Source organism: Lynx rufus, unplaced genomic scaffold (genome assembly GCF_022079265.1).
Source record: "Lynx rufus isolate CCGP_SWC_20201006 ecotype Redwood Valley unplaced genomic scaffold, mLynRuf1.p SCAF_12, whole genome shotgun sequence".
Classification (NCBI taxonomy): Eukaryota; Metazoa; Chordata; class Mammalia; order Carnivora; family Felidae; genus Lynx; species Lynx rufus.
The window spans coordinates 39,658,423-39,673,949 of NW_025814826.1; the positions used below are offsets into that span (position 1 = coordinate 39,658,423).

Genomic DNA, 15,527 nt, shown 5'->3' on the forward strand with positions numbered 1-15,527 from the left:
CCAGTAATCAGCAATGACTAGTACAATACTAGTTTTATTATATTATTTGCCATACATAAACTTAACATTTGTTTTATCTCTTTAATCACATATAAAATGTTAGAAATGCCTGTGCAATGGTGATTTAATCTGTATAGTAATTTCCTTTGTATGCAGAAACCTGACAGTTGTATATTACTTGAAAGCATCAGTTTTTACCATTCTTAATTTTTGAATTCCCTTATCCTCTTTCTCCCCTTCCTATTGGCAACACTTCTGCCTGCTTCTTGTATGGGTTCCGGACTTGGTCAGACTTCTTTCTAACAGAACCACTACTCCACCTACCCCCTCCCACTTTTTTTTCCTCCAAAGAGAAACTTTACCTGGAAAACTCTGTAAGGTAGACTCTTTGTCTCTTTATACTTAGCAATGCATTATCCTCAACATTGGAAACACGAGGTTATGGTATATAGTTGATGCTTACTAAATGTTGAAATAACGAATTTTTTTTAAAGAATATAGGGTTTTTAAAATTTTTTTAAATTTTTATTTTTATTTTTTTCAATATATGAAATTTATTGTCAAATTGGTTTCTTTTTTTTTTTAATTTTTTTTTTCAACATTTATTTTTGGGACAGAGAGAGACAGAGCATGAACGGGGGAGGGGCAGAGAGAGAGGGAGACACAGAATCAGAAACAGGCTCCAGGCTCTGAGCCATCAGCCCAGAGCCTGACGCGGGGCTTGAACTCACAGACCGCGAGATCGTGACCTGGCTGAAGTCGGACGCTTAACCGACTGCGCCACCCAGGCGCCCCTCAAATTGGTTTCCATACAACACCCAGTGCTCATCCCAAAAGGTGCCCTCCTCAATACCCATCACCTACTCTCCCCTCCCTCCCACCCCCCATCAACCCTCAGTTCTGTTTTTAAGAGTCTCTTATGCTTTGGCTCTCTCTCCCACTCTAACCTCTTTTTTTTTTTCCTTCCCCTCCCCCATGGGTTTCTGTTAAGTTTCTCAGGATCCACATAAGAGTGAAAACATATGGTATCTGTTTTTCTCTGTATGGCTTATTTCACTTAGCATAACTCTCCAGTTCCATCCACATTGCTACAAAGGGCCATATTTCATTCTTTCTCATTGCCACGTAGTACTCCATTGTGTATATAAACCACAATTTATCCATTCATCAGTTGATGGACATTTAGGCTCTTTCCATAATTTGGCTATTGTTGACAGTGCTGCTATAAACATTGGGGTACAAGTGCCCCTATGCATCAGTACTCCTGTATCCCTGGGGTAAATTCCTAGCAGTGCTACTGCTGGGTCATAGGGTAGGTCTATTTTTAATTTTTTGAGGAACCTCCACACTGTTTTCCAGAGTGGCTGCACCAATTTGCATTCCCACCAAGAGTGCAAGAGGGTTCCCGTTTCTCCACATCCGTTCCAGCATCTATAGTCTCCTGATTTGTTCATTTTGGCCACTCTGGCGTGAGGTGATATCTGAGTGTGGTTTTGATTTGTATGAAATAATGAATATTGTTAAGTGACTCTTAATATGAAAAGCACATAAAGTACTACCTTATTACTATAAATTCCTGCTCATAATTTATGATAAAAATCGACAAAATACAAGGTAGTTGTATTATGCCATAGACTTATAGCATATGCCTTATTATTTTTTTAAATTTTACTTTACATACAATATTGGTTTCAGGAGTAGAATTCAGTGATTCATCACTTGCATACAATAGTGCTCACCATAAGTGCCCTCCTTAGTACCCATCACTCATCTAGCCCATCTCTCACCTACCTCCCCCTTTCAACCCATAGTTCTCTATCATTAAGAGACTCTTGTGGTGAGTCTTATTTGTGTGTTTATTTTTTAAAGTGTAGAAAATTGTTTCAGTTGATTTATAGGCTTATGGGATTCTTAAAACATTTCGAGAAATCAGAGCTTAGAATCACTGCTCTGGATGTATTACTCTCTTAAGATAGGTCAAGATGCAAAAATCAGGACTACTTATCCTGATAGTTTCCAATTCAACATTATGTTAAAAATCACAGGAAGAAAAGAAAATTACTACCTGGAACTTTGTGTGTATATGCATACATACACACACAGCCATATGGTTAACTAAGGAGCACATTAATCGGCATTTTTCTTATATTTCCTAAGAGGGTACTTATGATCCTTGGGGAAAATTTTAAAGATTTAAATCTCCTGTCACATAATAAAGTTTTTAATAATTCACTGTCTCAATATTCTTTTGTGTCATTAAGTTTTACAGCACAGAAAAGTTCTGGAAATACAGTTTTGTGTCTTGTTTTTCTGTGTTCTGACCTTATGATGCTCGAAACCCAGTCCACCTCATTCCTAAATACTAAGAGCACTGTTAGGACTCTGGCTTTCATTACCAGTTCTCTGGACTTCCCCAATTTTTTATGTAGCATCCCAATACTTCTCTCTAGGAAACTGCATTTTAAGTGTTTAGAACATGCATGTAATCTCCATCTTTTTCCTCCAAAGTAAACAATTTTCCAGGTAAACGCAAACCCCAAAAAAGCCAAGGAAATGAAAAACTACAATTCATGACACAATATATTTAATATATAAACAGGGTTTTTTTTTTTTAATGTTTATTTTGAGAGAGAGAGCATGAGCAGGGGAGAGGCAGAGAGAGAGGGAGACACAGAATCTGATGCAGACTCCAGGTTTCAAGCTGTCAGCACAGAGCCCGACGTGGGACTTGACTCAAGAACTGTGAGATCATGACCTGAGCTCAAGTCGGACACTTGACTGAGCCATCCGGGTGCCCCAGGGTTATTTTTTTTAACTGTAGAAGTTTAAGGAGAACTACCAGGATAAATCATAATTTGTGTGACAGACTGTCACATTAATGGTGCCAATGAATTATACCTCCTGCTGTGTTCCTGTGCAGTCCCTCTCACACTGACTCTAGACTTGACCATGTGACTTGCTTTGTTCAATGGAAGAAGAGCAAATGTGATGGAAACACAGGCTTGATAAGCTCTTGTGTATCAGTCTTGCCCTCTTGCAATGTCTGCTCTATCACAGGAATAAGACAAGTCTGGCCTACTGGAGCCATGCAGAACAGAGACAGCCACATCAGTGAACCATAGATTTTCAAATAGTCTTGTTTTAATGAGTTTTGAGGTGGTTTGTTGTATAACAATGGATAACAGCTACACTTTCTGGAACTTTATCATCTCTCTTTGTCTATGCCTTTTGGAAGAGCAAATGAATAAAAATTAAATAAATGGAAAAAAAATTTTGGAAAAAAACTCCAAATCTTAGTATTTCAGCAAACTTTAACAATACTGGACCTGCTGTACTTCTGTTCTATTTCCCCCCTCTACCTCAGCTATTCAGTCCATTTAAATGAGTATTTACAAGAACCAACAGTTTAACTGTAATCCAAAAGTTCTATAGGTACAGAAGGAAGAAACTATCAATGAACAAAGAGTATGTGATAAATATTTTTATTTTTAAACACTGAATTGTACATCTTTCATATAAAAGATGAAATTCCAGACTGTTTTTAAAAAAATCACTCTAATACTTTACATTTTTTACAGAAGTAAATTTTCTCTAAATTTGCAGCTTCATTCCATAGCTTTTATAGAATCATAATCTCTTGAATATACTTCCAATTTCCTTTAAAAAATAAAAAATTCATATAAGATAATTTATTTAACATAGTAAAACTTAACAGGTTATAGTATAACTACTAAGCTTTCTGGCTACCACTGAATACTTTTCTCAGTACAGAAAAGCCAACATGTTGGGGTGATCAATTCTCTGTATTTACTTTTATTAAAAACAGGTTTTTGGTAGTGAGAACAAATAATCTCTCATTTGTTGCTTGAAAGCCTAAAATAGGATCATTGGTTTCTAGGCTTGCTACTTGCTGCTTAGCAACCTGCCCTACTTGCCGACCTTCCTTTCTGTTGTAAAGTACAGTGGACATGGGAGTGGGCTGGCGGTAGATGAACACTCGACGGAGGCACTCACACAGGGCTGCATACGAGTAGTTTGGAGCACAAGCAAAAAATTTTTTGTCTCTCTTTGATGCTTGGACGTAGCCTGTTATGAAACAAATAAAAACCCGTATATTAAAAAGAAGGAAAATGTGATTACACATTTAGTATTTCCCAGTTTTTATTATAAATTAAAATGCCTCGATAAAATATACACCATAAATATTCAACAGTGTTTGAATTCTGAACCATTAATGACTACTTACAATTTCTCCCAATTGGTGCCAAAATAGAGCTTTAATTCTTAAGGAAGAAAATAGGTAGGGTTTTATCTCTTTAAGAAAAACACAATATAGTTCCTTATTTCCGTGAATAATTAGGACACTAAAAATCTAAAAATCAAAAGGACTAAAAACATGTCAAACTATCTTTAAATGCCAAATAATTAAGCTCATCAATCACAGATGTGGCATTACAGAATCTTTTTTATCAAAAAAATGGGAAAATATTTATAGGATACCACTATAAAGTTATTTCAGGAGTGTGTTCATAATATAGCCCCCAAGCCTAAAAATGCTAATGTGACAATGCATTCTCTTATTATTTCTATTATGTTAGTGGTATTTTTATACACCAGTGCCCACAGTGTAACAGGATTTTGTTGTACTTCAGCTCCCAGAAGTAGAACCTTGAGATCACTACAAGTTGGAATGAAAATTTAAGCATCTAATTTTTTTTTTTTTTTTTTTAATTTTTTTTTTTTTTCAACGTTTATTTATTTTTGGGACAGAGAGAGACAGAGCATGAACGGGGGAGGGGCAGAGAGAGAGGGAGACACAGAATCGGAAACAGGCTCCAGGCTCTGAGCCATCAGCCCAGAGCCCGACGCGGGGCTCGAGCTCGCGGACCGCGAGATCATGACCTGGCTGAAGTCGGACGCTTAACCGACTGCGCCACCCAGGCGCCCCAAGCATCTAATTTTAAAAACTTAATTAGAACATCCCTTGAAAACTAATTAAACTCTGTAAAATCTTATTCTTGTCTTTTAAAAAATTATCTTTACAGGTTAAAAGGGTATTTATGTTCTGAAGTATAAATTAGGATTTTCAGACTGGGACATGGTTACTGAATGTTATAACATGTGGGATAAAAACAGAATACTAACGTAAAGTGATCTCATCAAATAACGAGCAAAGGAACTCTAGGTAGAGCACAGGAAAATCAATATTGGTTTTATAATTAAACAGGGTTTGAAGAGGAAACAGTGAAGAGGATGTAGATATCTGAGTATTTTAGAATTAGCGCTCTGGGCTAACCTTGAGAAAATTAACAATGTATATAATGTCTTGAGACTACATATCAAATGTAATGTTGATTTAACTTAAGCAGAATTCTAAACAGACTTAGGGATACAAATGGAGAATCTAAGCATATAAAAATTATGTGACAGAGATTTCCTTACTGAAAAAAGAAGATTCAGAATTAAAAAAGAGGAATTATATAGAGGCCAGAAATTTTATATTCAAATTTTTCAATAAAACTCTTTATTTCAGGTCATAAAAATCCATTTGGAGTCTGAATTAACCAGCTTAGCAGCCTACATTATTAACTATAAAGGATAATTGACCAATCTCCTCTATAATTAAGGTTGTATTCAGAATATATAATTTTACTTCCTGTTCCCAGTTTAAAATAATCACTCAATAAAGCAGTAACTGTGCCTAATTTATATAAAAAAACTTCTTCCATACAATACTAATATAGTTTGACATAAAATCAATTATTGCATAAGTCTACAATTATGTATCTTAACATTTTTCAAGCCCTGGTTTTAAAATGCATTTCCTTAGAGCAATTCTATGATGTTTTTGATGATTACTCTGAAGAAACATGAATACAAGTTCCATGTAGGGTATTGTCAAACCCACTGTTCATATTCTAATACCGCATAGCTTATTTGGAATAAACAAATGACTGATTAGAAGAATCAAGTGGTGAGACAACCACTTTGATTTCTATTCTGTGCTGATCTTCTGTACAAGCATAAAAATTGATTGGTTCTGTTCCAAAAGTACTAACATTCATCAACTATAGTAAAAGCAACCAAACATAGCACAAATCAATCCAAAGGTAATTAAGACAGATCAAATTAAAAAAAAAAAAAAAAAGAAAAAGAGAAAGAAAAAAGAAATGAACTTAAAAAAAAATGACCCTACTTTCTGACATAATGGAAAATGCTGTCAAAGAGCTTGCTTTATACCTAAAGCATTGAAAGTTGCAATGTGCTCCCACATATCATCTTGTTTGCTGGAGTGTGGTTGCCAGAGTAGGGCATCAACATCATGGCGTAAACAGAAGCAGGGCATTTCTTTAGGATCCACTATGACAGAGAAAAGGTACTGGTTGCTTCCAAGATTCACCTAAAATAGTGACAAAGAATAATTTACTCAACAAATTAATAATGATGATGATGCCAATAACTGACACACACCTCTATATGTCAGCAAGTTTTCTAAACTGTTTATACAGGCAGTTTGATTACCTCTTCAGAAATGCCCCTGGGAGAAATGTGCTACTGTTATATCCATTTTAAAGTTCAGCAAAGTCACTTGCCCAAGGTCAGCCTGGTAATAAGTTGTGGAGCTGAGACTGAACCCAGCATCTATGTTCCTAACCACTACACTATACTGCCTCTTAACTCTTAGTATCCTAGTTTAAAACACAATATAAAACACTCGTTTATAGGCAGAATACTTTTTAAACCACAGAATTACAAATATGAAGTTTACAAATGGGAACTTGTAACAATTACTAAGTACAATGTGATAGCTAAGATTTATGAGCATGTGCTATATATACAAGGCATGTTATAAATATTAATTTCAACAATCAACACGCTTGTTATTATCTGCACTTAAGAGATAAAAGAACATGGAGAGTTTGAGAACTTGTTCTAGGATACAAAGAAACACCACAAAGCTGAGATTCAAACTCAAATCTGTTTACAAATTATTTTAAGTTGATGTACTGTTTAATTTCAGTATCAATGTCAAGAATGTTTATTATGCTAATAATTTTTATTGCAATACTCATGACTAAAGGAATTCATTTTTAATACAAAACCATCGGATTGAGATTCATATTTGAATTCTACCTATAGGAATACTTCTTTTAATGAAAATAGGTTGAAATGATATTCTGTCTAGAAATGTTATCATCAGTTAAAAATGCCTAAATACCACACCAACAAAATCACATCAAATGTAGAAAACATGCATAGTACTTGATAAATATTGAATTGCTTTCATGAGTTTCAGAGAAGACTGGAGAATAAAATGTTGGGTTCCAATGAGAGAGACCTGACCTGTATTCAGTAGGGAAAACTGTGAAGTGGCTCTCCAGGAAGAGGATTTATTGGTACAGCTGAGCAGGCATAGGCTCCTGGTCACAGGAGGATTCTGTGACAGAGCAATTTCTGTTGCCCCAGCAGTGCCTGGGGATAGAACTTTTGTCTTCCTCGGAAGGGGAAGAGGATGGCGGACAGTGTTCACAGACTATACATGTTTTTTATGTAAATACACCTACAACGATGTTTACTGCAGCTTTGTTTATATAACATTGAAACACTTAAAACTGGTACATTTTTCTTAGGAAAAAAAAAATGGGCCCCTTATTCTGACTTAAATATTTCTTCTCTTCCACTCTCACTTACTTTATACATATCTCCATTAGAGTCATTGAGAGAAAGAGTAAGCATGAGTGGGAGGGAGGGGCAGAGAGAGAGGGAGACAGAGAATCCCGAGTAGGCTCTGCACTGTCAGTGCAGAGTCTGATGTGGGGCTTGAACCCACCAAACTATGAGATTGTGACCTGAGCTGCAATCAAGAGCTGGACCCTCAACCAAAGGAGCCACCCAGGCATCCCAAAATCCCATTAAAATATTTTTCTTTTGTTTATTTTGAGAGTGAGTGAATGGGGGAGAGGGGTGAGGGTCGGTGGGAGGAGAGAGCGAGAGAACCCCAAGAAGGCTCAACACTGTCAGCATGGAGCCCAACATGGGGCTCGGACCCATGAACCATGAGATCAAGACCTGAGGCGAAACCAGTCAAGAATCGGATGCTTAACCAACTGAGCCAGCTAGGCACCCCCACCCCTGCAAAAGCCAATTTTATAGTAATTATTATTATTTTTAATTGAAGCATAGTTGACATATAATACAATATTAATTTTAGGTATATGACATAGTGACCCAACAATCATATACATTACAAAATGCTCACCATGATTAGTTACAAAAGTCACCAAAGTTGTTATAATTTGATTGACTATATTATTCCCTATGCTGTACTTTTGATCGCTGTGTGTACTTCTTAATCCCCTTCACCTATTTTGTCTATCTTCTAACCCCCATTCCCTCTGTCAATCATCAGTTCTCTGTATTTAGGAATCTATTGTTGTTTGTTCATTTGTTTTGTTTTTAGAGATTCCATATATAAGTGAGATCATATATTTGTCTGACTTATTTCACTTAGCATAATGCCATCAAAATGCATCTATGTTGTCACAAATGGCAAGATTTCCTTCTTTTTCATGGATAAAAAGTATCCCATTGTATGTATATACATATTTTTAAAATCCATTGATCCATCAATGTACACATATTGTTCTCCTATGTTGGCTCTTGACTATCATAAATAATGCTACCATAAGCATGGGGGTTAGTACTTTTTTTGATTTTGTGTTTTTATTTCCTTTGAATAAATACCCAGAAGTGGAATAACTGGATTATGTGGTTATTTCTATTTCTAATTTTTTGAGGAACCTCCATTCTTGTATTTTGCATAATGGTTTCACCAATGTACATTCCAACAAGGAGTGCACAAGCGTTCCCTTTTCTCCACATCCTCACCAACACTTCTTACTTCTTTTTCATACTGGCCATTCTCACTGGTGTGAGGTGATGATTCCCTGTGGTTTTGATTTGCACAGGGCTCTGCGCTGGCACAAGGAGCCTGCTTGGGGTTCTCCTCCTCTCTCTGTCCCTCCCCCACTTATGCTGTATCTCAAAATAAATCAATACACTTAAAAAGTAAAATGGGCTTTGGGAGAACATGCTGTGGTGGTGATTAAGAACATGGGTTTGGAAGCACATCTGAACTGAAATCCCAGTTGCCATTTACTAGCTTCCTAACTTAAATCTCTTCACCTCTTAAGTTTGAGCTTCCTCTTCTATAAAATGGGATCATATTCCTAATTCTTAAGTAGTGAAGATTAAATAAGGTAGTTGGTAAAATAACAGAAAATATGTATATATTGTGTTCTGCCTCTGGGTCCTGGCACACAGTTCCTGAAACTCTTATAATTTCCTAAGTGATAAGAACACTAGGAACATCTTTTGTTGTAATATTTGATCTTTGATCCAGGTTCCTGACACATAGCTCCTAACCCCTTGGTATTTGACTCTAAGTTATAGGAGTGTCTTTTGTTCTAACGAGATGACTCTTGGTGGGCTCCTGGATGGCTTCAGGATAGGGGGTGTTTGCCAGAAAGACCACAGCATGATTAGGAGCTTGGAACTTTCAGCTCCACCTCCTGACCTTTAGGATAGGATCATGACTGATCATGCCTGTGTGATGAAACCTTCACAAAAGTCCCAAAAGTACAGGCTTCATAGAGCTTCTGAGTTGCTGAACACATGGAAGTACTAGGAAGATGGCAAGTCTGGTGAGGGAATGGAGGTTTTGTGACCTTCCTCTATAGTTTGCATTATGCATCTCTTTCACCTGGATGTTCATTATTATCCTTTATTGTATTTTTTATAATAAACTGGTCAATGTGCATTTTGTTAACTGTCTTGGCAAACTATAGAACCCAAGGAGAGGGTTGTTTAAACCCTGATGTATGGCCAGTCACAGGTATAGATGAACCTGGGATTTGTGACTGGCAGCTGAAGTGGGAGTTTGGGAGAGTCTTGCGGGAGTGAGGCCTTAGCCTGTGGGATGTGACACTACCTGCAAGTAGATTGTGTAGGATATCCTACTAGTCTGAGAAAACTACTTGATGTGTGGAAAACCCACACATCTGGTATCAGTAATGTTCTGTGTGGTAGCATTGTGAGAGTAAAGGAGAAACCCAGGGAATTGTTTTTCTTTATACAGTTGTAGATGCATATCAACCCAATACTTAATGCATAGTAAGAACAGTGTAAATTTTAGCAATTTATTCTATGTACAGAATGCTTGAATTTTGAATTCAATAATAGGCTTTGGAATTAAAGTTTCAGGTCATTAACTTTTCAGTCTGGCCTCGTAAAAATACTCTGTTTCTGAACAGACAGAATCTTTTTCTTGATACTCATTTTTAATTTAATTTGGTAATAGCAGTTATTAGAGGTTCTTTAAATGTCTTTACTTTGACATTTAATCTTCAAAAGTCTTTAATTGCTAAGTGTTCTACAAAGAAAAAAAAAGTATCAATTGACTACTTGAAATGCATTTCAAAATTTTCTCTAGAGAATATTTTACTCTAATTGTAGTTTTCACTAGTACTTTAAAGATAAACACAATCTTCTCTTTAATAAACATGAAAATAGAAGGAATGTGGAATTGTATTGTATTGGCCAGTTTATGGGTTTAGGATTTTTTTTTTAAGGCAATAAATTTGGCATTAGCAAAGAATGAGTTTTCCAAATTAGTAAATTGTCTAGTGTAAATGAGTTCTTCTCATTTAAGTGCTAAGACTATGTTTCAAGCCTTTTTAAAATGAAATGTTGCTAAAATTTATTATTTGCACATCTTATATAGAACATTCTGAAGAGAAAGTAACATTTTATTGATGGTTGAATGTCATCAGGGTAAACATTAATGTATATGTCTATGACAATACCCTTAGAGACATCTGAAATGAGTAGAGCTCTTTAACACTACACTAAGTAACCTCAGCCTTCTCCATTTTAAAAACGTATTTTCTGGTTATGTGTGGTTTGTTTTTGTTCCTTCCTTCCACTGCTAATAAGCTATTGGGGGCTACTTCTTTTGTCAGCATTTGCCCAAAGCAGCCATCCTTTCCTTCTTCCTTATTTGCTGTCCCATTTTGCTCTTGGATACCAAATTGTGACCTTGGGCTTTGTGGTACCTGTTCCTGACTATCCAGGGAACCTTAGAGCATCTTACTCTTGACTCTTACAGGTTATTTGCCCATGCCAGGTAAATGGATAATGTTTCACTTTCCCCGTTTTGTCTGCTTCAAATATTTTTGTTTTTCTGCATTTTCTTATGTTGATGCTATTTTTTCTATAGGATCATACAAAAGTGCACTTGATTTTAAGTGTACTTTTTTAGTTATCACACTTCATTTCATTTACTTAATTCACTTAGCAAAACTAGTTACTTTAGTTTGTAATCTTAATACTGATTTGTTTTGCTTTTGGGTAAAATTATGTAGTGTGGATTTTTAGAGTTTGCAGGGAACAGAGAAAACCTCTGGAATTATCTTGAGGTGGATGTTTAACGTGAACATATGTGAAGATCATAGGGAACAGTGGAAACAATCAGATCTCATGAAGAACTGGGTCATTCTACAAACAAATGCACTGGCAAGTCAGGTCTAAAGGAGAAGTGGAATGTTGTTTAGAAAATAGTACCTAGTTTTGATGAACATGTAATCTACTTATCTCTTGAGAACCAAATGTCCCTTGTTCTGTACTTCACTGTGGTGTCATTGTGATCATATCACCATCTTCTTTCCTTCTGCTACTCATACCTGTATCCACCTAAGTCACTTTCTACCTCCCACAATGGTTTCTACTTAATTTATTCTCTCTGGGTATGTCTTTTGCCCTTCTGTTGGCTGAATAATTGTGTTTATTGTTCATTTTGGCATTTAGACTTCCCAAACAAGATTATTTTATTGTTTTGGCCAGCCAGCATCCAGTATGGGAAGCACCTGTTCAAGAAAACACTTTAATCTTGGATAAAAGATGGTTGCCTCTGAGATGCCCACCCTTGATTTTTTTTTTTTAGCATAGGTCAGAGGAATGGAGTTTTACAGTACACAGTTTGCCTACTTGTGTATATGGAACCTCTTGTGAATACTGAACCATCACTAATTTACTGATTATAAGTTGAAGTTCTAGGCTTTTTAGGCATGTTTACTGATAGTAAGCAAAGGAATTCCAGATTCTGCCTAGGATGAAGAAAGCTGGAAATAATGTCACTCCAAATGTAACAAGAAAAGGCTGGGTAATTTGTAGAATCATTACTTTTAAAAAATTCATCAGAGAGCTGAGGTTACAAGGAAACCAACTAGCTTGAAATCTGAGGAAAACCAGGTGTCACCAAGGAGATGGGCTAGGGGAACTGTTCCATCTGAGCATAGAAAGAAGAAAGAACTGCATAATTGAGAATTCAACTAACAAATTGCCAAAAGCCTAGTGTGGGACAGCAAGTACAGAATTCTTTGGATTTACACATTTTCTTATGATCCTTGACCAGTTCCTAGCAAAAAAGACCAGGAGAAAGGGAGCTGCTCTGAAGGTACCGAGTTTTAGGAAGGAAGTGTCTTCCTCTGTGGAAAAATCAGAATGTCCTTCTTGGATTTTTTTCTGTAAGTGTCAAAAGTCTTAAACCGTTGGGAGAGAGCATTAAATCTTAGCATCCCAACGGCTCAGAAGACGACCTGTTGCAGATGAGGTGAAAAAAAATTAAAATTTTTAAAAACACCATCTCTGTGCCTGGAGGAGAAATTAAATCATCCTGGGCCTAGACTATTACAAATTTTCTAGAGGAAGGGCAGTATCACTAAAAAGTCCCAAACCCTGAAACCCAAGAACACATGGCCCAGGACTGAGGCTGAGCCAAGAGTCTGAACCGCTCATCCGTGCAACACCCCCCAACCCCCAATCAGGCTGGGAAGCACCAAGTAAGTGACAACAGCAGTCTACCACTAGAGAAGGAGTAAGAGCATAGAGAGATTCTCTCTGAGAGGCAGATGTACAGTGAAAGCCCAAAGCTTAGGGTAAATTAGCAGAGTTGGGGAAAATCTTCCATCAACTCAGCCTCCACCAGAGTGTAACTTAACACTAGGGGAATTTGAAGCGTGGGATGCACTGAGGGTAACCATAACAACAAAACTCAAGGTTAGATCAGCCTTTTTACAACCCTCCTGTCATAACCACCCACACTAATGACCCAGCAGAAGTATGTCCACTCCCAGGCATAAATACTATTTACCTCAGTCTCTACTGCTCTCACATCCAGTATTCAATCAAAAATTGTAAGGCACAAAAAAATGAAGAAAGTAAAAACATCCCACTGTCAAGACACAAAGCAGACCAGGTAACCAGATTCAGATGATCTATATTTTGGAACTACAAGACAAGGAACTTAAAATAACTATGGGATTTTAAAGAGTTTAATGGAAGAGATGGGTTATGTACATAAATAAATGCAGAATTAGAGCAGAGAGAAACTGCAAAGGGTGAAAAAAAAATCCTAGGGGAAAAAAACACAGCAAGAGAAAAAGGCTTCAACAAACTCATCAGTATACTCTATGGAAAAAGAATTAGTGACCTTGAAAATAGGTTATTAAAAATTAGTAGAACCTAAACCAAAGTGGGGGATGGGGCAGGGATTAAAAACAAAAAACTGAGCATCTAAATGCTGTCAGGCAATATTAAACAGTCTAACACACATCTGATTGGAATTCTAGAAGAGATATGGAACATTCACCAAAACAGACCATATTCTGTCCTATAAAAAACACATTTAAAAAATTAGAATCATAAACACAATGTTCTCTGAGCATAACAGAATTAAATTAGATATTAGTAGGGGCACTTGGGTGGCTCAGTTGCTTAAGCATCTGACTCTTGCTTTTCACCCAGGTCACAATCTCTCAGTTCATGAGTTCAAGCCCCACATCAGACTCTGTACTGACAGTGCAGGGCATGCTTGAGATTCTCTTTCCTTCTCTCTCAGCCCTTCCCCACTCACACATGCTCTCTCAAAATAAATAAACATTTTAAAAAATTAGATATTAGTAAAAAAGAAAAATTTGGAAAATCCACAAATAATCTGGAAATTAAACAACATGTTTCTGAATAACCCATGAGTCATAGTGGACCTCACAAAGGAGATTAGGAAATTTTGTACTGAATGAAAATGAAGCATAGTACATGTGAGATGCAACTAAAACAATGTTTAGAGGGAATTTTATAGCATTACAGGTTATATTAGAAAAGAAAAAATGAAGTAGTATGAGCAACTCTTTCATATATTTGATAATTTAAGTTAAATTCCTTGAAAGACAAGCATTACATTTCACTCAAGGAGAAATAGATAACCTCAGTAGTCCTGTATCTGTTAACAGGATTGAATTTATTGTTAAAAACCTTCCAACAAAGAAATCTCCAGACCTAGAATGCTTCACTGGTGTGTTTTACCAAACAAAGAAACAATATCAAACTGTTCCAGGAAACAAGAGAAAGGAACAACTCTCAACTTATTTTATGAGGCCAGCATTACTCTGAGAGCCAAAGATATGACAAGAAAAGAAAAGAGAAACTATTATTCCTGATGAATGTAATGCAAAAAATCTCAGTAAAATATCAGTAAATCAAATCCAGTAATAAGTAAAAAGGATAATATATCATGACCAAATATAGTGTATCTTGGGAATTCAGGACTGATTCAGCATTCGAATTATCAATCAGTGAAATTCAGCATTATCAACAGACCGAAGAAAAATATTTTAGCCTCCATTTATGATAAAAATGCTTAGCAAACTAGAAATTAAAGGCAACTGCCTCCCTGAGGAACCTAGAATTAACACTGTACTTTATGGTAAAAGACAAAATGCTCCTCCCCACTAAGACTGCTAAGAGGAAAGGGTATTTGCCCTTATTACTCCTAGTCAGTATCATGCTGGAAATCCAAGCTATTGAAGTAAGGCAAGAAAAAGTAGGAAAAAGCATACAACGGAATATTACTCAGCGATCAAAAAGAATTGAAATCTTGCCATCTGCAACAATGTGGATGGAACTGAGTGTATTATGCTAAGTGAAATAAGTCAATCAGAGAAAGACAAATATATGATTTCACTCATATGTGGAATTTAAGAAACAAAACAAATGAACACAGGGGAAGGGAAGAAAAAATAAAAGAGAGGAAGGCAAACCATAAGAGACTCCTAAATACAGAAAACAAACTGAGGTTGCTAGAGGAATACTGAGTAGGGAGGATGGGCTAAATGGGTGATGGGCATTAGGGAAGGCACTTGGGATGAGCATTGGGTGTTGTATGTAAGTGATGGATCACTAAATTTTTCTCCTGATACAATTATTACACTATATGTTAACTAAATTAGATTTAAATAAAATATTGAAAAGCATAAATAATTATCAAGAGATTCTAATACTATCATGAGAAAGTGAAACCAGACTTTTTTAGGTGTTATCCTAAATCATTGTTTATACACAATTCCTTTAGCTACTCTTAGTTTGCAACCTTTGAATAGAATTAAAAGCCTATTTTCCTATCATGGCCACTG

The 15,527-nt window shown here is 36.2% G+C and overlaps 1 protein-coding gene across 1 annotated transcript in view; it reads right to left on the reverse strand.

Annotated features, from left to right (window-relative positions):
• Positions 1–3,537: 3,537 nt before the first annotated feature.
• Positions 3,538–15,527, reverse strand: part of NUDCD1 (NudC domain containing 1) — a 74,789-nt gene continuing 62,799 nt past the window's right edge. The window contains exons 9-10 of the mRNA XM_047074115.1: positions 6,241–6,400; positions 3,538–4,086 (exon numbers count right to left, since the gene is read on the reverse strand). Of these exons, the coding sequence (XP_046930071.1) occupies positions 3,794–4,086; positions 6,241–6,400 (453 nt within the window). The 3' untranslated portion in view covers positions 3,538–3,793. The remainder of the gene's footprint in view (positions 4,087–6,240; positions 6,401–15,527) is intronic.